This window comes from Bison bison, unplaced genomic scaffold, assembly GCF_000754665.1.
Source record: "Bison bison bison isolate TAMUID 2011002044 unplaced genomic scaffold, Bison_UMD1.0 scf7180017864530, whole genome shotgun sequence".
Classification (NCBI taxonomy): domain Eukaryota; kingdom Metazoa; phylum Chordata; class Mammalia; order Artiodactyla; family Bovidae; genus Bison; species Bison bison.
In genome coordinates, this window is record NW_011495080.1 from 498,859 (window position 1) to 522,403 (window position 23,545).

The 23,545-nt window shown below is 38.2% G+C and overlaps 1 protein-coding gene across 2 annotated transcripts in view; it reads left to right on the forward strand.

The window, feature by feature from the left end:
• The window catches only part of PTN (pleiotrophin), a 111,562-nt gene that overhangs the window by 59,486 nt on the left and 28,531 nt on the right, over window positions 1–23,545 (forward strand). For both annotated transcript variants that reach the window (XM_010831620.1, XM_010831621.1), the window contains exon 2: window positions 23,077–23,192. In XM_010831620.1, the coding sequence (XP_010829922.1) occupies window positions 23,078–23,192 (115 nt within the window). In that variant the 5' untranslated portion in view covers window position 23,077. The remainder of the gene's footprint in view (window positions 1–23,076; window positions 23,193–23,545) is intronic.

The following is a 23,545-nucleotide window of genomic DNA, read 5'->3' on the forward strand; positions in this document are numbered from 1 at the left end:
CAATATATATATATATATTTTTTTTTTTTTTTTTTACTATGTCCACAGAGTCTTATACATTACAACACTAAATAAATTCTAGTTGATGGATTAGGAGCTGAAGGATCAATTTAAAGTCACTCCTCTTTAAAATTCTCTGAGAAACAAAATATACATTTTGTTTGTACTTAGATCACATCCCAAGCAGAAAAGAACTCCATGTCAACCCCAAAATAGCCGATAAGCTTTACATTTGGTAATTCATAAATCCCTCTTTATAAGTCCTCTGGAAACAGTAGTTATTTAAAGGAAGCACTGTAAGTAGAAGTTAACAGTGAAATTGTTCACAAATTATGATTGTGGAATGTCAAGAGAGGATAGAGAAAAACTTACTGGCAGATCAGCAACTATTATACCATATAGGGAACAAGTCTTGTTTATTCAGCATGCTCCTTTGTCAACACACCACTAGAATAAGATTCAAGCTATGCAGTAGGATTGCTGATGATTTCTTGTCTTGAAACATGGTTGAGACATATTATATAATAATTAATTAAGATTAAGATCAAGCTAACTTCTTATCTGGCTTCACTACTAACTAGCTATGTGGTTTGGGGTAAGTTATGCAATCGATTAAATCTTCAATTTCATAGTCTATTAACTGCAGATTAACAGTGCCTGCCATAGTTTATCCCACAGTGATTTAGCAGAATTGAACAAGATAGAATCATACCATCTTGGGGTTGAAAAGTAGTTAATGTTTTTTTTAGTCTAATTAGTGCTTTAAAATGAAATGTGCTTCAAAGGAAAAAATTTAATACCATATATATAAAATTTTAAACATATCTTTGAATTTTTAACTCATTCTGAAAATACTCCACCAAAGTTTTTTATGAGTCTGTTTTATGAAGAGAATTGCCTTATCAACATTTACAGGGTCTTCCCAGGTAGCATGGTGGTAAAGAATCCACCTGCCAATGCAGGAGACACAAGAGACACAGGTTGGATCCCTAGGTCAGGACGATCCCCTGGAGTAGGAAATGGCAATGCACCCCAGTATTCTTGCCTGGAAAATTCCATGGACAGAGGAGCCTGGTGGTGCATGGAGGTCACAAAGAGTCTGACACAACTGAGCGCACACACACACACACACGCACGCACGCACACAGTAATACACATACACACCACCAATTTGTTCAGTCTAAGTGAAGGGTTAAGTGGAAAATAATATCTTTACCTTTGAGGGGTAGACTGGTCCTGGTTTCTCCTGATTCTCTGTTTTGTTAAACTCTTTGCAACCCCATGAATTGCAACACCCCAGGCTCCTCTGACCTGCACTGTCTCCTGGACATTTGTTGTCAATGTGATGTCTCTGCTTTTTAATATGCTCTCTAGCTATTACAAATCTACACAGCATATTAAAAAGCAGAGACATCACGTTGACAACAAAGGTTCGTATAATCAAAGCTATAGTTTTTCCAGTAGTCATGTTCAGATGTGAGAGTTGGACCATAAAGAAGGCTGAGCCCCGAAGGACTGATGCTTTCCAATGGTGGTGCTGGAGAACACTCTTGAGAGTCCCTTGGACTGTAAGGAGATCAAACCAATCAATTCCAAAGGAAATCAGTCCTGCATATTCATTGGCAGAACTGAAGCTGAAGCTCCAATATTTTGGCCACCTGATGCGAAGAGCTGACTCATTGGAAAAGACCCTGATGCTGGGAAAGATTGAAGGCAGGAGGAGAAGGGGACGACAGAGGATGAGGTGGTTGGATGGCATCACGGACTTAAAGTTTGAGCAAATTTTGGGAGATAGTGGAGGACAGAGGAACCTGGGTGCCGCAGTCCATGGGGTCTCAAAGAGTAGGACACAACTTAGTGACTGAACAATAACAATAACTCGGTTAGTCATAGCTTTCCTTCCAAGAAGCAGGCTTCCCTCAAAGATCAGTTGGCAAAGTATCCGCCTGCAATGCAGAAGACCCCGGTTCCATCCCTCAGTGGGGAAGATCTGCTGGAGAAGGGATAAGCTACCCATTCCAGTATTCTTGGGCTTCCCTTTTGATTCATCTGGTAAAGAATCTGCCTGCAATGTGGGAAACCTGGGTTCAATCCCTGGGTTGGGAAGGTCCCCTGGAGAAGGGAAAGGCTACTCACTCCAGTATTCTGGCCTGGAGAATCCCACGGACTATATAGTCCAGTCGGTCACTGCTGAGTGACTTTCACTTCACTTCACTTCCAAGGAGCAAATGTCTTTTAATTTCATGACTGCAGTCACTGACTGCAGTGATTTTGGAGCCCTAGAAAATGAAATCTGTCACTGCTTCTACTTTTCCCCCTTTTATTTGCCATGAAGTGATGGAACCAGATGCCATGATCTTAGTTTTCTGAATGCTGAGTTTTAAGCCAGCTTTTTCACTCTCCTCTTTCACTTTCATCAAGAAACTCTTTAGTTCCTCTTCACTTTCTGCTATTAGAGTGGTATCATCTGCACATCTGAGGTTGTTGATATTTCTTCCAGTAGTCTTGATTCTAGCTTGGAATTCATCCAGTCTGGCATTTGGCATGATGTACTCTGCATATAAGTTAAATAAGCAGGGTGACAATATACAGCCTTGACGTACTCCTTTCCCAGTTTGGAACCAATCAATCGTTTCATATCCAGTTCTGAATGTTGCTTCTTGCCCCTCATTCAGATTTCTTAGAATATGAGTAAGGTGTTCTGGTATTCCCATCTCTTTAAGAATTTCCCACAGTTTGTTGTGATCCACACAGCCAAAGGCTTTACAGTAGTCAATAAAGCAGTTGTTTTTCTGGATCTCCCTTGCTTTCTCCATGATCCAACGAATGTTGTCAATTTGATCTCTGGTTCTGGAAGTTCTCAATTCATGTACTGTTGAAGCCTAGCTTGAAGGACTTTGAGCATAACTTTACTAACATGTGGAATGAGTACAATTGTATGGTAGTTTGAATATTCTTTGGCATTGCCCTTTTTGGGGATTGGATGAAAACTGACCTTTTCCAGTCCTGTGGCCACTGAAGTTTTCCAAGTTTGCTGACATATTCAGTGCAGCACTTTAACAGCATCAACAGTATTTTAAATAGTTCAATTGGAATTCCATCACCTCCACTAGTTTTGTTGGTAGTAATGCTTCCTAAGGCCCACTTGACTTCACACTCCAGTATATCTGGCTCTAGGTGAGTGACCACAGCATCGTGGTTATCCAGGTCATTAAGACCTTTTTTGTATAGTTCATCATTGTCTTGCCACCTCTTCCTAATATCTTCTGCTTCTGTTAGGTCCTTACTGTCTGTTTTTTGTCATGCCCATCCTTGCGTGTGTTCCCTTGGTATCTCCAGTTTTCTTGATGAGATCTCTAGTCTTTCCCATCTGTTGTTTCCCTGTTTCTTACTTTGTGGCCTTAAGAAGGCCTTCTTATCTCTCCTTGCAATTCTCTGGAACTCTGCATTCAGTTGGTAAATCTTGCCCTTTCTCTCTTGCCTTTCACTCCTCTGCTTTCCTCAACTATTGTAAAGCCTCCTCAGACAACCACTTCGACTTCTTGCATTTCTTTTTCTTTGAGGTGGTTTTGGTGACTGCCTCCTATACAGTGTACGAATCTCTGTCCATAGTTCCTCAGGCACTCTGTTTGCCAGATTGAATCCCTTGAATCTTCTATTCATCACCTCCACCACATAATCATAAAGTGAAAGTCACTCAGTCTCTGATGATCTCAGCTATCTAGCAGATGTCAATACTATGACATCTGGGGCCTCCAATCAGGGAAAACTGAGTTGTTGGGGGGACTGCTTGACTCAATCCAAATGACTCATATGTGCCTTTGAGTTTTTAAAAATAATTTCCCCATATTTTCCTGTATCTTTTTGCTGATAATGATATACTTAGAGGCAGCATTTATTATCTTTCTTCTAATTTACTACAGACTTGAAAAACAGATAGCCAAACCTGCAGAATTATATATAAAATTCAAAAGATAATGATGGATCTCCTAAGGGTATCAACCCTGTGATACTGTTTCATTGGGTTTGGCTGGTCAGTTTTAAATTTTTTTCATTCATTCAGTAAATATGTGCCAAGTACCTACATAATTACTAAGTATAGAGATCAAAAGATATATAGAACACAGGTTTTAGATACATAAAATTGCTGGATTTATTTGCCAATAAAGCAAGGTGTTATTGTATGGCTTAAATAATATGATCTAGGTTAGTGCTCAGTTGCTTCAGACACATTCAACTCTTTGCAACCCTTATAGACTGTAGCCCACCAGGCTTCTCTGTGCATAGGATTTTCCAGGCAAGAATACTGGAGTGGAGGGTGGCCATGCCCTCCTCCAGGGGATCTTCCCAACCCAGGGATCAAACCTACATCTCCTGTGTCTCCAGCATTTTAGGGGGATTTTTTTACTGGGAAGCTCATGACCTAGGTTAGCAACTACTTTAAATTTAGTTAAAACTTGCAACTGCAAGGTTATAATCTATTTGTGTTGTTCCCTGCTGTCATTGTCATGTTAGACATACTGTAATCAGTGCTAACTTTGTCTCTTATTGTCTATGTAAGAGTTATCAAGAAATCACCTCATTTACTGCTAGAAAAATTAAATGAAATTTACAGTGGATAGACTCCAGCTCGTATAAGGAAGAACTTTCTATTTGAGCTTCTTAAAAATAGAAATGTACTTGTTACTTTCCTACCTGTATTTAATTTGGATTTGAACTTTTTTCTTGCTTTTTGAGACAGAGACTAAATTACTGATTTTAGGGTTTTTTTCCCCCTTTCAATATAAGTATCGTGTGGTAGAACCTGTTATCTGGCGTTGTATCCATCTCACAGTGTTATTGTCTGACTGGAACTTCACTGTCTTACTCAAGAGGTATGTTTTCCAAATACGTGTCAAAATTTCCTGAAACCAAGATTCTTTATGGCCATCAGATCACTATTACTTGCCACTTTCTCACACAACTAAATAAGGTTTATTTGGTGTGAAGGAACCATTTTGATCTCGTTACTCTTTTATAAATTCCAATGGTAGTTTTAGGCCTCAGGCTAATTATTTCTAGAAGGGAGGCAGTTCAGTAAGTGGGGCATTGATGCTTCCGAAAAAGGGGGGAAAGAAAAATCTTCAGCTTCCTTCTTGGACATGGAAACCACGCAGAAGGACTTCACAGGATCTCTGAAGGGACAAGGAGCAATTGATTCTCATGCACCAGCATACGGTCTCGTACTCAGGTCCAAATTCCTTCACCAACAGCGCTTTCAGTGAATCATCAGATGAAGGAAGATTGAGTGGAAGGCACCATGTGTGTGAGAGGAGGATGTTGGAATGAGGTGAAAATAACCATGTAAGCAGGAACAGAAAGTGGGCTTTTAGAGGACAAGGCGAGTGAGCAGAATCACAATCCTTGATTTTAATGTTTCTAGTTTCCAGTGTTAACATCTCTTTCAGCATATTTTTTAGTAGTGAACTTTTCACCATTAGTGAAATATGATGAAGAATGCAAAGAATGAGGCAGACAGAGTGAATGGGGATGAGGTATCCCAACCAAGCTGCAAGGTCTCTTGCTGTTTTAAACTAACCTGATGTAATGTTCTCATTTTGGAAGATGTCACTAGGTCCCTAATGAAGTGAGTTTGCCAGGCTTCTAACAAGATTTTCCTCTTTCCCAAAGCAACACTCTGCATAATCAATTAAGCCTTTCCTTGATTTCTTTTTTTTTTTCTTCCCATTCTTCTTTATTTTTTTAGTCAATGAGCTCAGCTCTAAATGAAAGCTAGAGTTGTATGAACTGAATTGGCTGGAAATAGTAGCTGAAAGGCGTGCAAATCAAAGCTGGCAAGTTTCAGCTCTTCCGTTCTTGAGGGAGAGACTAACTTCAATCCAGATGGCTTCCTGGGCAATTGTTTGATTATTCCAGCGCTTTGTTCCTGGTATGGAACCAGGCATTAATAACCCAGCCTTTGCAAGCTAAACCAAGAAAACACACACCATATCTTTACCTTTAAGTGGCTTAGTACCCATTTAGACACTTCCACCAGTGTGGGAACTGTGTAGGAAGGGATTTTACATCACTCATGGATTGAGGGAGGGTATGTAGAGAAGATAACCATCAGGCTGTTTGATCCTAACCTAGCATAGGGCCTAAACTACAGAGAAAAGAGAAAACTATGAGCTCTGAAGTCAGTCAGCTCCATCTTCTTTGGTACCTACACCAAGGACAAAGGTTTCTAGTGTCTTTGTGAAAGATGTGAGTCTATATTCGTATCTCTCTGCAGAGATCTTTCTATCGATCTATCAATCGATCTATCTATCCATCTATCTCCATACACACATTTGGGGGATGAAATTATTAATATTTGTTATTTTGCTTTTGGAAATTATTTGCCTTCAAGTCAATCCCACGGATGGTCTGGTAGGCTGCAGTCCATGGGGTCGAGAAGAGTCAGACACGCCTGAGCAACTTCACTTTCACTTTTCAATTTCATGCAGTGGAGAAGGCAATGACAACCCACTCCAGTGTTCTTGCCTGGAGAATCCCGGGGACGGCAGAGCCTGGTAGGCTGCCGTCTGTGGGGTTGCACAGAGTCGGACACGACTGAAGCGACTTAGCAGCAGCAGCAGCAGCAGCAGCAGCAGCATTCATTTTTAGAATGTTACTAAGTATATTCAAGAACTCCTGCAAAGTGAGAAAATGTAGAGGTTTTTTACAAGGATCTATAGCTCCTCTAGGGGCTTCCCAGGTGGCTCAGTGAGCAAAGAACCCACCTACAATGCAAGAGATGTGGGTTCAGTCCTGGGGTAGGGGAGATCCCTTGGAGGAGGGCATTGCAACCAACTCCAGTATTCCTGCTGGGAGAATCCCATGGACAGAAGAGCCTGGTGGGCTACAGTCCATAGGATTGCAAAGAGTCAGACATGACAAGTGTCTGAGCATGCACATAACTCCTTTAAAAAGTAGTGATAGCTCTCCTGTACTGTACAAATAGCATTCTGATGGGCAAAGACTTAAATATGGATGTGGTTCTTGTATTCTCTTTCTACATCAGTTTCTAGAAAGTGTAAAGCCATGTATCAATAAATTATTAGTGAAGATCATGACATCTGGTCCCATCACTTCATGGGAAATAGATGGGGAAACAGTGGAAACAGTGTCAGACTATTTTTTTACGCTCTAAAATCACTGCAGATGGTGACTGCAGCCATGAAATTAAAAGACGCTTACTCCTTGGAGGAAAAGTTATGACCAACCTAGATAGCATATTCAAAAGCAGAGACATACAACAAAGGTTCATCTAGTCAAGGCTATGGTTTTTCCAATGGTCATGTATGGATGTGAGAGTTGGACTGTGAAGAAAGCTGAGCACCGAAGAATTGATGCTTTTGAACTGTGGTGTTGGAGAAGACTCTTGAGAGTCCCTTGGACTGCAAGGAGATCCAACCAGTCCATTCTGAAGGAGATCAGCCCTGGGATTTCTTTGGAAGGAATAATGCTAAAGCTGAAACTCCAGTACTTTGGCCACCTCATGCGAAGAGTTGACTCATTGGAAAAGACTCTGATGCTGGGAGGGATTGGGGGCAGGAGGAGAAGGGGACGACAGAGGATGAGATGGCTGGATGGCATCACTGACTCGATGGACGTGAGTCTGGGTGAACTCCGGGAGTTGGTGATGGACAGGGAGGCCTGGCGTGCTGCGATTCATGGGGTCGTGAAGAGTCGGACATGACTGAGCCACTGAACTGAACTGAACTGATATAAGAGTTGGACCATAAAGAAGGCTGAGCACTGAAATTGATGCTTTTGAACTGTGGTGTTGGGGAAGACTTTTGAGAGTCCCTTGGAATGCAAGGAGATCAAACCAGTCAATCTTAAAAAAAAAAAATCAATCCTGAATATTCATTGGAAGAAATGATGCTGAAACTGAAGCTCCTATACTTTGGCCACCTGCTGCCAAGAGGTGACTCATTAGAAAAGACTGTGATGCTGGGAAAGATTGAAGGCAGGAGGAGAAGGGGACAACAGGTTGAGATGGTTGGATGGCATCACTGACTCAATGGACATGAGTTTGAACTAGCTTTGGGAGATGGTGAAGGACAAGAAAGCCTGGCATGCTGCAGTCCATGAGGTCACAAAGAGTTGGACATGACTAAGCGGCTGAACAACAACATATAAGAGTACATGGCAGGCATTTTTTATTCTACCTTCTCTATTCAACTTTGTGGTTAAGAACATAGATTTAATTTGGTTTTGGCTGATCTAGGTTCAAATGTTATTTTTTTAAAAATTGAAGTTGACTTAAACACTCTTCTAACACTTTGTGATCTTGGGCAAGTTATCTAGATTCTCTAATTTCTGTATTTCTCACCTGCAAAACTGGACTAATATTGACTCATTTCTAATGTTGGGACGATAAAAGATAAAGCTTTTAGCACAGAGCAAAGCCTTTAATCCATGATGGCTACTGTATTTCCCTACTCTTTATTTTTCCTTTGCCTTTTTCTTTATTTTTCTTTTGTAATCCTTCGAGATTGTATATCTTTTAAAAGCTACCTTAAAATTATTGAAAGAAATTGGGCCATAAATCATTTAAATAAGTAATCAAATTATTAGCAAATATTTAAATTTTGATTCCTAAAGAAATTATGGTTTAGAAGTGTTTATGAAATTTTCAATATCACCTAGGGATCTTGACCTTGTTGGAATGAATAGTTTAGCAGGTCTGACGTGGGACCTAGTCTGAATTTTTAAGAAGCTCCTAGGTGCTGCTGGTCTCAGAGTAGTGCTTTGGGTAGTAAGAGGTTCAGAAGAGAGGCTTGGAACTTTATAAAAACACAAAGTATTGAGTGCCTAGCACACTTTGAATCACAACCAAAAGCAGTGAGCTGATGTCTTCTTCTTTAATGAGTTAAAAGATTCCTTTCTGTAATCCAAATTACCTGAAGGAGTCCCATGGGATTCTCTTTCTGACAGGAGTCATTGTCTTTCCAGCCCTTGTGAGTCATGGCATTCCCTGAGCAGGCGCCTTGGTCCTTTGACTCTTGGACAATCTTTGCCATTACGCTGTGGCACTTCTCAGAGCCTTTCATTATGTCAGGTTGAATATTTATTAGGCTCTTGTAACATAATGCTGAGCTAAATAACATAGATATTCACTGGCCAAGAAACAGTTTCTAAAGCAATGTTAATTTAATGATTGGTTCAGAAACAGCTATTTGGGGATTTTTTTAGCTTCTCAATTTCACTAAAACATACCATGTTAAGGTTACCAGTGATTCCTTATTGCTAATTCCTATAGACACCTTTCCCTGGAATTTGACCCTGTTCATCATTTCTTACTTCTTAGAACTTCCTGTTTGCTTGGTTTCCATGATTCAGCTTCCTTTGCTTGCCTCTTATTCCTCAGTTGCTACTCCCAATTCACTTAAAAAAAAAAAAAGAAAATTTGGCCACACCACCAGGCTTGTGGGATCTTAGTTCCCTGACCAGGGATCAAACCCCGTCCCCCTGCAGTGAAAGCACTGAGTCTTAACCACTTGACCACTAGGAAAGTCCCTCCTCCCACTTATGTAAGAATCAGAATTCTCACGTCTTATGCACATCCTCAATTCTTACTCTGTGTCTTCTCACTCCATGGTCTCTTTGGGAAATCTCAAGTCTGCCTACTTATTCAGATAGCATATGTTGACTTCACTTTAATTTCCATCTCTAGATCAGAACTCTTCTTCCAGATTGATAACTTCTATCTCGTTCAACCCAAATGTCCTACTGGTACCTCAGACTCAACATGTCCAAACAAATCTTTACTACCTTTCCTTAATCTTAGTCCTTAAGTGTCTTTAAGCAATTTTTTTTAATGATCTGAAAAGTAAGGATATTAGAAGAACCTAAACATTCAGATGTCTGAGTATTAATATATTAATAGATATTTCATAAACCATATTGTATATAAATATTTTTATATATATTCTGACATTTAATACATGTCAGTTGCTGAGAATACTGTCCTTAGCATAGATCATCATGTGTATTACTTGGGAAACACTTGAAAACCATATTCTCTATGTTGGCACCTATTTCTGGATTAAAGATTAGAAACTGAGACATGTCCTATATTTCTCCTTCCTTCTCCTTACATAAGTTGTATGTTCAATCAATGTGATAAGCCCAACACATTTTACCCCTTAAATAACTTTTTCTCTTTTTACTTTTTTCTAGTAAAGCAGAAAAATTGGCTAGTAGAAAAATTAAAAATAGAACTGTCATATGATATGTATCCAGAAGAATTAAACTTCAGATCTCAATGAACTATCATGGTCATCACAACATTATTCACAATAGCCAATTTAGTAGAATTTTTCTAGTAAAGTAGAAACTTTTCTAGTAAAGTAGAAAATAGCCACTTCACTTTTTTCTTCTCTCAATCCCTTTTCCAGTGCCACAGTTTAAGTCTTCTCTGTGTCTTACCTGGATGATGTGAACTGGCCTTCTCTAAGCCCTCCTGAGTCCAGGTCCACCATCTCCCGTTCACTCTGCTAACCTATTGCTGAGCACTCTCTCAGGTTCACAGCTGGCCATGGTCCTCCTTCTCTCAAAATTCTTCATAGCTCCATATTTTCTCAAGTAAAATATCATTGCATTTCTCATGTGACCCTTACATATGACAATCAAGAAACAACAAGATTAGTCTCTTCCATCTCTTAGTTCCTTTTCTATTTCTCAAATTTTCTCAGTGGTGCTTGAGCAGTTTTTAATTAATCATTGATTCCTAGACTATATCACACTTATTCAAACCTGGAGGCCTTTGCCTGGATGTTCTTCTTTCTCTAACCTAAAATATTATTTGAGACTAAACTCAAAACTAGTCTCCTCTGATAGCTTTCCTTAAAGTCTTTGAACATAACCAGGTAACTTTTTTATACCCATTAAAAATAAGAAGAACAAAGCTATTATAGAAATTTTTAATTATAGTGCATCATTATTTTATCAGGAAATAGTATTGGATTTGATTCAGGATTTTTATGGCATCTATTGAGCTAATCCCATGATTTTTCTCCATTATTGTCATAATTCTGCCAATGTAGTGAATGTGTTGGCTGTTAAAACAGCCTTGCATCTTGGAATAAACACCACGTTATGATTAGCTTTTGTTTTATATTTACTGGATTTTATTTACTAATATTTTAGAAATGTTTTTATGTTTATGTTCATTAGGAGTGTATGGTCATTAGGAGGTTTCTTGTAATGTCCTTGTTAAGTTTTGTTATCAAGTTCATTCATACTGAATTTTTTTCTACGTATACCAATTATCCTTCACAGTCTCCTGGAGTTTGCTTAAATTCATGTCCATTGAGTCGGAGGGCAGCAGAAGATGAGATGGTTAGATAGCATCACTGACTCAGTGGACATGAATTTGAGCAAACTCCAGGAGATATTGAAGGACGGGATGCCTGGCATGCTGCAGTCCATGGGGTTGCAAAGAGTCAGGCACAGATTAAGAGTTGGGCACAGAACAACAAAAACCTTAGACTATGATTCTGGATTGGTCTATTTCTTTTTTCCAGTTCTGAGTAATTCATGTCTTTTGAGATTTTATTATATGTAAACCCTCTTGGTATTATGTCTTCTAGATTAATAGATACTTTTCTAATTATGAAATGTCTCTGTTTTGTTAATTCTTCCTGTCTTGACATCTACATTGACTAACACTACTATAGCCACACTAGAATTTTTTTTATGATTGGTTTGCTTTCAATTTAAAAAAAAAAAATTATACTTAATTTATCTTTTATAGATAGCATGCAGTTCAATATTGCTTGTCTCTTTACTTGACATTGTGTTTTTAATACATTTTGTTTGCTTATATTTAATGCAGTTATTCATATGTGTTGATTTGCATACACTTTGTTGCTATTTCTTTTTATCCCATTTGTTCTTTGTTCCTTTGTCCCTTCTTTCCTGATTGTTTCAGGTTAATCAAACCTTATTTTACATTGCATTATAATTTTTCTACTCTTTTAAATTATTACTCTTTAAAGTATTTCTTTTAGAGGTTGCATTAGGAATTGACATATGTATCTCTGACATATAACTTGCTATTTAAAATGAATTTTATACTATTTTATGTAAGTAAAAAATCCTTAAAACAATATAATTGCATTTCCCCCATCATGCCTATAAAGACGATTTTCAAAGTGGTTCCAGCTAACAGATTATAAGAGTTAAAGTTCCTGTACATCTTTGCTAACATTTGGTATGGTTATTCTTTAACTTTCAGTCGGTTGAGTGGCTGTGTAATAGTATCACATAGAGGTTTCCTGATAATGTTGGACATCTTCTGATGTGCTCATTTGCCATTTGCGTATCTTCTTTGAAACTGTGCAGTTCTTTTGCTCATATTTTTATGGGTTTTCTTATTACTGATTTGTAAATGTTCTCTATGCATTCTAGTGGAAATCCTTTGAAAGATAAATATTTTACATATATATAGTTATGTAATTGGTATTAGTATATTGATCTGGTATCCTGTAACATTACAGAATTCATTTATGGTTCTGGTAGCTTTTGGGGGTAATTCCATTGAATTGTAAATAGAAACTTATTTCTGGAGGGTTCTTTGGTAATTCTAGGTATCAAATTAGGAGACCTGGTATAGTCTGTCAATACATTCAAGACATACTGGTTGAGATTTTCTGTGATTTCTTTGTGGTCAAAAAGTAATACTCAGTTCCTTTTCTGGTCCAAGTTTAGTCTGCAACAGACCAGTCAATAAATTTAGATCCCTTTTCAAAACTCTCAAAAAAAAAAAAAAAAAAGAATAAATTCTCACTTGCCGGGTGTGACGTTTTCATTACTTGTCTGACCTTTGTGGCAGATGCAGAACTTCTCTGAATTGATCCTGATTGCTCTTCTACCAAGTCTCTGCCTCACACAGCCATAAAATATTTATTATTTAGTGCCCACCCCCCAAACAAAATGATGTGAAATACTCTCCTAATGCTTAGCAGAATGTTCAGTTCAGTTCAGTCACTCAGTCATGTCCAACTCTTTGTGACCCCATGGACTACAGCACACAGGCCTCCTTGTCCATCACCAACTCCCGGAGCTTGCTTAAACTCATGTCCTTCGAGCAGTATGTTAATGAACATGAAAATTTGCATGCTGTTTTGTTAATTATATTTTTGATTGGGTCACTTCATTTCAACAAATAAAGCTACTAGTTATTAACGAGATGCCATTTGAACTCAGTAGTTGATAAAGTTGTATCCAGTTGTTTACAAGAGTATGAGAATGTGGTAATCTTGAAGGAAATATGTTTTCATTTGATGTTAAGATCCACATATTTTTTAAAAAGTGTTTTCTTACTGAGCTAGGCTGAAGGAATATGGACTGTGTCTTCAGTCAGCATGGGGCATTTATCCATGATTTGTTAACACTATTGACTCTTGCTTTGAGAAACTAATTAAGTTTGCCAGTACCCACAGCTTTCTTTTGATTTTTACTGCCTAAAATTGATAAATACTCTTTAAAATTTGCAGAAGAAATCTTAGCAAGAATATTAGATATTTTTTTCATCAAAAATACGTTTGTTTTACTTGCAACATTTTTACATCTTCCACCACAAAATATGGCATATACTCTTCGTGTGTCTTTGGCTCCATAAAGCTTTTGTCATTTGGAGAGTTTGTGAGATCAAATATAATTCAAATCTGTGTCTCCCTTATAACCTAGCCTATTATTTTTCACATACTATGCGGTCACTAAATATTCACTGATAATAATTATGATTTCAACCATCTGCCTGCTATGGCTCCAACTTTTCAATATCACACTTTCTTCTTTTACCAACAAACCAAACTATTTCCTTCAAATTAGTCTCTTGATTTCTCACCTTAAAATTTCTTCCATTTACCCATTGTTGTTTAGTTGCTGAGTTGTGTCCAACTCTTTGTGACTCCATGGACTGTAGCCCTCCAGTCTCCTCATCCATGGATTTTCCAGGCAAGAATACTGGAGTGAGTGGCCATTTCCTTCTCCAGGGGATCTTCCCAACCCAGGGATCGAGCCCTCATCTCCTGAATTACAGGCGAATTCTTTACTGCTGAGTCATCAGGGATTATGTTTCTTCCATTGGAAATGCTCTTCGTTCAAGATTTACTTACTTAATCAAAATTCAAACTACTTTAAAAGGAGGTATTGCCACCCTCTTTATGAACCTACTTTTGGGGGCTTCCACCCCTCACTTTCTTCCTCTAAGAGGTACAGGGGTCACTACTGATGGAGCACCTAACGTGTGCCTGTCAAGATGCCAGATATTTTATATCTGTTATCTCATTGTAATCTTTAAAAAAACTAGGAGTCTGCATAATAAAACTTTAAATTTCTTTACCACAGAGGGTATTGAGAATAAAAGGGAGTGACTGCTTTGTTCACATCACAGATAAAATAAGTGACAAAGTTTATATGGAAGAAATCTGGCTGACTCCAAACCCTCTTCTTTTTCCATATATTAAAAAATTAGTTTTTCATGCCTTATGATTCACTGTCTTATTTTCCTCATAATTGTAGTCATACTTATTATACTGTGTGTTTGATCCTTGATAAGAAGACATAATCATGTCAAACATTAAAGTATGGGATAGTTAAAATAGACACTTGTAAAGTTCCTGTTTTTGCTACCCAAAACAAAGCATTTTGCATACTCAAATATATTTCATATTAACTACTTGAAACATTTTCACATTTCTACTTTTGAAAAAAATATTGTTTTGTAACATCATATCCCCTACAGACTTTCAGAATGGCCAGACCAGTGACTCTTAAATGCATTTTTTCTGAATTTCCCTGGTGGTCCAGTGGTTGAGAAGCTGCCTGCCAATGCAGGGGACGTGGGTTTGATCACTGGTCCAGGAAGGGCAACAGGGCAAGTAAACCCGTGCATGGCAATGACTGAAGCCCACGCACCCTAGAGCCCGTGCTCTGCAACGAGAGAAGCCCCCGCAATGAGAGAAGCCACCGCAATGAGAAGCCTGCATACTGCAACCAGAAAAGCCCGTGTGAAGTCAAAAATAAATAAAATTAATTGGAAAAAAAGAACAGATAGTAGTATCCGGTTTTAAAAAATAAATACATTTTTCTTTCTTGACAAATGAAACCTTACAAGGAAAGTCGTGCAAGAGAAGTTGCTGCAGGTGAAGCTGAGATAAGGGTGGGAGATATGGTGTGACTGTCAGTATCATCTCAGGTTTCTTTCATGCCTGGCAGCAGCCCTTGACCTCTCCCTGGAAACAGCAGTTCTCTAAAAATCATTGTTTAGCCTAACTTTATTTTTCTAATGAAAATCAGAAGAGATTCTTAAATGTGTGTGTGTGAAGTTTGTGAGTCTTGGAACATGTTCTTGACTCCCAAGTACTATAAGCATTATAAGTACTTTGGTAATAAATACCTGGAAATGAACCAAAGTACACAGAACATCCACAACATGGGTAAACAAAAATAATAAGAAAGCGGAAAGAGAAACACACATACTACATGAAGGGTATCGAGATGACCGGTTGAGTATTGTGGCTGCCCCTTTCGTGGTAACTTAGGGTTTTTGTTATGTTTATACAGCATGCCGGCTTCCCAGATGGCGCTAGTGATAAAGAGCCAACCTGCCAATGCAGGAGACCTAAGAGACGAGGGTCTCATCCCTGAGTCGGGAATATCTCTTGGAGAAGGGCATGGCAACCCACTCCCGTATTCTTGCCTGGAGAATCCCATGGACAGAACAACTTGGGGGGCTACAGTCCATGGGGTCACAAAGAGTTGGACACGGCTGAAGTGACTTAGCACAGCATACAACCTTCCCCTCTGCCTGACTTCCCCTTGCTTCTCTTTTCCTGAGCAGTTGATAATGCTGTCTGTCTTTCTCCCTCACAATTTTCATGATTAACTCATTTCCTCTTCCTCCTTTTGAGGTCCACCCACTGTTAGCTGGTACTGTACACTCTATTCTAATCACATTCTGTCACTGAATATATTGTATACATCATCTCCGCAAATTCATTTATTTGATCCCGTTTGCCTGAAGTTCCCTTCCTTCCCTCATTTCTTTATTTAGAAGACCAACTATTTTTTTTAAATCTGATAAAATATACCACAACCCTCTACCTCACTCACCCTTGCTAAGCAAAATTATCACTTGAGCCTGGGTACTCAAATAGCACTGTGTGTATAAGTGCTTCAGGATATTTAACATAATGAATCATGTCACTCATTTCTCACATTTTTTTCCCAGTTACACAGAATTCTTTCAGGGGAGGGCTGAATCATATTCTTTTATCATGTTCTTATGCCTAGTAGACATCCAGCCCTCAGTAGGTACCCTAAAAATTGGTGAATAAATACCTAAAGAAAATGTCCTAAAATATCACATTTCTCCAACAGGGGCCATTATGCTGTGAAAATAATTCAGCCTGAAAGCTACCCATTTTTATTGTGTTATACAAAATTAAACAAATGTCATACTATCAATCTGATTGATATGTACTTAGTTAAAATCAAAGATGGAACATGGTTGAATTCATTAATGGGCTGTGAGTAGAGTGTATCTGAGGTCATGAACACACATGCTTGGGACACATTCTTTTCAAGGCTTAATGTTTAAGTCAGGCAGCTTAACAAGGTCAAAGTGAAAGGCTGGTTTAGCAAAAGATTCCATTGTAAACATAATGGTTATTTATATGAGACTTTAGGAATCTAAGGCAATGATCAACCATTTGAAAATAAATCAATTTGAGGATTATGACTTGAAGAAGGGTTAGTGAAAATAAAAGTGACCTATAAAAAGGAAAAAAAATTACTATTTCGCAGAGCTTTAGAAAGATAGATCACAAAATATCTAGAAAGTTTTGGTGATGTGTAATATTTGATGTATTACAAATCATTCATAGACTGCTCTTGTACGTATGAAACTGCTTTAGATCCTGGTTGTTTCTAGCTCAATTTTTTCAGTGAATCTTATATCCATGGCATAGACAAAGAGCTGAGGCATCACTTTAGCATGAATACTACTTCCTCTATTCAATGCCATGTTTTAGCTATATTTTTTTGCTAGCAAAAAATTTACTAAGTGGCAACTTTGTGCTGGGACCCTGTCTCAGGTATTTGAATAAAAGGAGGGCAGTAGAATAGTTTCACCACACAAGAGGTATAATATGCAGTTGCAAAGTTATATTTTTTTTCATTTCATACATGTTAAATTGCATAACAGTTTCATTCATTCTCAACATGGAGCCTCTATACTTTAGTGAACTCCAAAGAAATACTGGGGATAAAGGTCCTTCAGTTTCTTTTAACCTTTTAAGAAGTCAAAAGCCTGAACAAATTTGTGTCCTAATAAAGCTGAACAAGTCTTTAGTTGGCATTAATTAAATCATATCTCTCTGGTTTTTTAAAAAAATTTTATCCTTTGATTTTAGATAAGATTAGACAGCTAAAAGTGTCATGCTCATTATTTCTTAATGAAAATAAGTACTTCCTTTTAATAAGTAATATGAGTGTAGGGGTGAACTAACTTTATTCAGCAACTAGTAATATATTTCTTGATAATCTGGGTTAGCTCTATGTCTACAACTTAGTTTCCACAACAAATATTTCTTGATATTCTATGTTAGCTCTGAGTTTGCATCCTGCATTTTCACAACAAACCTCTCAAGTTATTATAATCATACCCACTTTGTAGATGTCAAAACAGCAGTTTAAATGGTTGTGATTTGCCCAAGAACATTCCAAAAATTATATGGTAGAGCTGAAGTTTAAGCCAAAGCTTCTGCCTCTAAATCCTATATTAGTCATTCCAAACAAATCACTAAGAGACATATTCCAGCATCCTTGTCTTATGTTTACACCAGATGTTAATCATCTTTAAAATTTTAGATCCTATTAAAATACTAATACTTTTCCTTCTCATCAGTGATTTTTTCTATAGAAGTGACCGGGATTTGATCTATTAACACTTCCCCCACCTAGTTGGTTTCTTTAACTGATTTCGTTTCATCCTTGAGCTTCATTCATACTTATTAGTGATTGATATAACGTGACAGTGATTTCCAGACACCAAGCATCTAGGGTAGTCTTCTAGTTAACTGTTAAGCCCCATGAAATTAAATCTGTCAGAGTAAGGACAGCAAAAGTTGGCAGTAGGAGGAGTGAAAATAAGTAAATTATTCAAAAGACCTGAGCTGGCTTAGCAAGGCTTATTCTGCCATTGTTCTAGTTCCCTCCGTTCGAAAAGTAAGTCCCGACCCTGACCACTTCCTTAAGTCAGTATTCTTGCCTCTGTGCTCATCTAGCACGTGTTGGAGAGCGGCAGAGATACACCATATGGAGATACTTCTGCCTTTGTTTGATGCTAAGGACAAATAAAGTGAAAGAAAGTGAAAGTGAAGTCGCTCAGTCGTGTCCGACTCTTTGCGACCTCATGGACTGTAGCCTACCAGGCTCCTACATCCATGGGATTTTCCAGGCAAGAGTACTGGAGTGGGTTAAACAACCAACAGATACCACAAGCAAGGGAAGCTCTTATCTACACACATTCAGTTACTCAAGTTCTTAACACTGCAACAAGGCACCAGCATGCTACTTTTTTTTTTTTTTAAATAATTTGACTCATCTCTTTCCTAAACTCCTTTACTCTCTTTTAAAAAATAATTGTTTCCTTTGCTCTACCCAGAAGAATCTAAAGTTACCAAAACAGAGGCTTAAGCAGAATGGCAGCCAAAACAGGAGGAAGGGGAAAAGATAAGTTGAAAACTCAAACCTATTGCTGATCACAAATTTTACACATTTTCCCTGTACGTATGGAATTGTGTGCATTTTCTTTAGAACATCTAAAAGCTGAAATTAACCATTTGCCCACTAATTAAGATTCCAAATTTTTCTGAATTCATAGGGGGAAACAATATAAATAGAGTTTACTTTATTCTATTAACTCTAACTCTCATCCCAGTTCCTCTCTCCTTTCTTCCTCTCTGCTACCACTACAGTTAAGATCCCTGTTTAATGGACGATTCTATGATTTTAGAACATTTTTTCAGAAAATTCTGGCCTCTGTGGGATTTTTCTCTTGAAATAAAGTGACTTTAACTTGATTGAAAGAAAGCTTTTTAAAAATAATTATAAAAGTAAGGTTAGCAATGTCAGACTAGAAATGCTGAGGTTAAAATAGCCAGCAATAGTATCCTTCTATTAATAACTCTGTGTGTGTATGTTTATGGAAGAGTTCTATTTCTGCTAAGTGTCCATGTTTTCTCAGTGACCTCTCTTTCCACTGTGTATGATACATGGCTCTTCAAGCATCACTCTTTTGCTTGGTCAGAAAATTCTCTCAATAGCTGTGCTCTCATGATGGAAATTTCTGAATTCTCACTTTCCTGCCATTAGAGTGGTATCATCTGCATATCTGGGGTTGTTGATATTTCTCCCAGCAACCTTGATTCTACCTTAACTACAAAACCTCTTGACAGTGAAAGAGGAGAGTGAAAAATCTGGCTTAAAACTCAACATTCAAAAAACCAAGATCATGGCATCTGGCCCCATCACTTCATAGCAAATAGACGGGAAAAAGTGGAAGCAGTAACCAGTTTTATTTTTTGGGGCTCTAAAATTACTGCAGATGGTGACTGCACCCATGAAATTAAATTACACTTGCTCCTTGAAAGAAAAGCTATGACAAACCTAGGCAGCACATTAAAATGCAGAGACATTACTTTGCCAACAAAGGTCCATATAATCAAACCTATGGTTTTTCCAGTATCATGTATAGATGTGAAAGTTGGACTATGAAGAAGGCTGAGTGCCAAAGAATTGACATTTTTGAATTGCGGTACTGGAGAAGACTCTTGAGAGTCCCTTGGACTGCAAAGAGATCAAACCAGTCAATTCTAAAGGAAATTGACCCTGAATATTCATTGGAAGGACTGATGCTGAAGCTGAAGCTCCAGTACTTTGGCCACCTGATGCAAAGAGCCAACTCATTGGAAAAGACCTTGATGCTGGGAAACAATGAAGGCAGGAGGAGAAGGGGGCAGCAGAGGATGAGATGGTTGGATGGCATCACTGACTCAAAGGACATGAGTTTGAGCAAACTCCAGGAGATAATGAAGGACAGCAAAGCCTGGTACACTGCAGACCATGGGGTCACAAAGAGTAGGATACAACTTAGAGACTGAACAAAAACGACAACAACACAATAATCTATTCACAATCTAATTTCAAGTATTCATAGGTAATTATGAAACAAAAAGATGTATTACAACATAGAAATGCATTAAAATTTAAAAGTTAACTTACCCTCTGCTGCTGCTACTGCTAAGTCGCTTCAGTCGTGTCCGACTCTGTGCAACCCCATAGATGGCAGCCCACCAGGCTCCCCCATCCGTGGGATTCTCCAGGCAAGAACACTGGAGTGGGTTGCCATTTCCTTCTCCAATGCATGAAAGTGAAAATGAAAGTGAAGTCGCTTAGTCGTGTCCGACTGTTAGCGACCGCATAGACTGCAGCCTACCAGGCTCTTCCATCCATGGGATTTTCCAGGCAAGAGTACTGGAGTGGAGTGCCATTTCCTTCTCCAATAACTTACCCTCTAAGAAGACTCAAATGAGAAGTTTCCTCCTCCAAAGTGGTTAGTCACTGAGAGTATGTTCTTGGACTGCCTTTGGAGAAAACACCAGAAGACCTTCACTTAGGTTCATGTTACATCTCATAATTATAGTTGCTATGTGGATATGTATTAAATGTATTGTGTAGATGCACCAGGGTACTTAGCTCTGAGAGGACTTGCCAACCAATATGACTCACTTCTCAGACAATTCATGTCCAATGAAAGTCACAGGACAAGTGTCATAATCAGTAACAATTTGTCTGTTTGATCATCCCTGAAGTATAATTATAAAAATTTACATTCAATTCAGTTCAGTTCAGTCGCTCAGTCATGTCTGACTCTTTGCGACCCCCTGGACTATAGCATGCCAGGCCTCCCAGTCCATAAAGTCCTGGAGTTTACTCAAACTCATGTCCATTGAGTCCGTGATGCCATCCAACCATTTCATCCTCTGTCATCCCCTTCTCCTCCTGCCTTCAATCTTTCCCAGCATTAGGGTCTTTTCCAATGAGTCAGCTCTTTGCATCAGGTGGCCAAAGTATTGGAGTTTCAGCTTCAATATCAGTCCTTCCAATGAATATTCAGGACTGACTTCCTTTAGGATTGACTGGTTGGATATCCTCGCAGTCCAGGGGATTCTTCTCCAACACCACAGCTCAAAAGAATCAATTCTTCGGCACTCAGCTTCACTTATAGTTCAACTCTCACATCTATACATAACTTCTGGAAAAACCGTAGCCTTGACTAGATGGACATTTGTTGGCAAAGTAATGTCTCTGCTTTTTAATATGATATCTAGGTTGGTTATAACTTTTCTTCCAAGGAGTAAGCGCCTTTTAATTTCATGGCTGCAGTCACCATCTGCAGTGATTTTGGAGCCCCCAAAATAAAGTCTGCCACTGTTTCCACTGTTTCCCCATCTATTTGCTATGAAGTGATGGGACCGGATGCCATGATCTTCATTTTCTGAATGTTGAGCTTTAAGTCAACTTTTTCACTCTCCTCTTTCACTTTCATCAAGAGGCTCTTCAGATCTTCACTTTCTAAAAAAAAAAAAAAAATTACATTTACAGAAAGTAAAAGCATGTAATTTTAGATTTTAGAAAGTAATGGAGATGCTGAGTTGCTAATTAGGACTTGTGATTCAGGGAAAGGACCAAATGACCAAAATATTAACTTTCACTGATGAATACGAAATATTCATCCATACAATGGAATCCAAAGTCATCAATTAAAAAACACTAAAATGGGCATTTCCAGTGTTACAGAAAGGGAGAAAAAATCACTGACAAGGATATCATTTTATAGATAGGCTTGAACGAGGAAAGGAAATTACAGAACAGAGTGATCTTAGTCCCTTATATATGTGAGGTTTTATTGTTTACATTCATGAGAATGTAAAATCATGTCAACAGTCTACACTTCTGGAAGAAAAATTCTGAGTTAATGAACGTATGCCATTACTATCATTTTTATATGAAGTATAAAATATCAGGAACATACTAGATGGAGATCAATGACTACCAGGTGAGTTGCTGCAGCCAGTGACTTGGTACAGCTTCAAGAAGTGGGCTGTCCTGGCACTTGTCCTGGCGCCTTCCCCAGTATGCTTGGCAAGGCGATCATGTTGACAGGATGCTGTCACAAGTGACTTCAAGTTCTACAGGAGTCTTGCTAATGTTATCCTGGGATTTTTTTTTATTGATATCAAATGAGGAGATTTCAAATTATGAGTAAATGTAAACCCTTTACTCCATTCTAGAATTTAGAGGCTTTTTAGTACATTTGAGTTTAGAAGTGTTTTTGCTGTATATTGAAGGTGTGCTAGCTCTACTTCTGTTTTGGGCTTCACTTTTCAGTGGACCAATGAATAATACAACTATGATGATAAGACAATTGTGATCATGGAGATGATAAAACAAAATGAGAGATATTGATCATTACGGATGCATCTGAAGATAACAGCAAACATATACTTTCACAGATAATCTATTCATTATGTCTACTCACATTATACACATGGATAAAAACATCATGGTTGTTTTTAGGAATCTTCAGGACTTATAAGGATAACTGTAGTCATTGCCATTACCAAGTGTCACTATCAGTAGGACTTACTGTAGGAGTCTGTTCCAATGCATGCCATCAAAATTCTTTTGCTTCCATTGCTCTTAAGTCATACTTAGCAAATGGTTATGTGTGAAGTCTTATGTGAAGGACTGTTGTATTTTATCAATGAGTACATGACTGATTGGAGAAGAGCACTTACTTCAGTGGATGTTGGAGAAAAGATTGAACTCTGCTCCAGATAATTGATATAAATTTTCCTAAAATCTGATATTTCAGAAATGGAAACTGGAGTCCTTCACCAAGGAGTTCAGTGAGCTTTCTTTGACTTAGGTTGACTCCACCTTCTCCATTTCTCTGTTTATTCTTAGAATGCAGACTCCACAGTACCTGCAGCAACGTCGAAAATTTGCAGCTGCCTTTTTGGCATTTATTTTCATCTTGGCAGCTGTGGACACCGCTGAAGCAGGAAAGAAAGAGAAACCAGGTGAGCAATATCGTTTTGAACAAAAGTCTTCTTTGATTAATGTCTATCTAATCCAGCTACTTGCTTTTTGTCTTTTCTCCTTCCTTCCCTCTCTTTTTTCCTTCTTTCCCTTTCTTCCCACTTTCCTTTCTTCCAAGTATTTAGAGGAACACCTAAGTGACATGCCCTCTTATCCCATCCCCCCACTCTAAGTCCTGAAATATAGATGGTTACCATTAACTATTAATTAAAATAATAATTAGTAACAGCTACATCATTCAGAAAATTGATTGGCAATCAAATGTTTAGCTTAGGTTGATACTCTTCTTCAAAAAGAGTCCTAGAAGCAAATTTTGTTTTATCTCATTAACAAA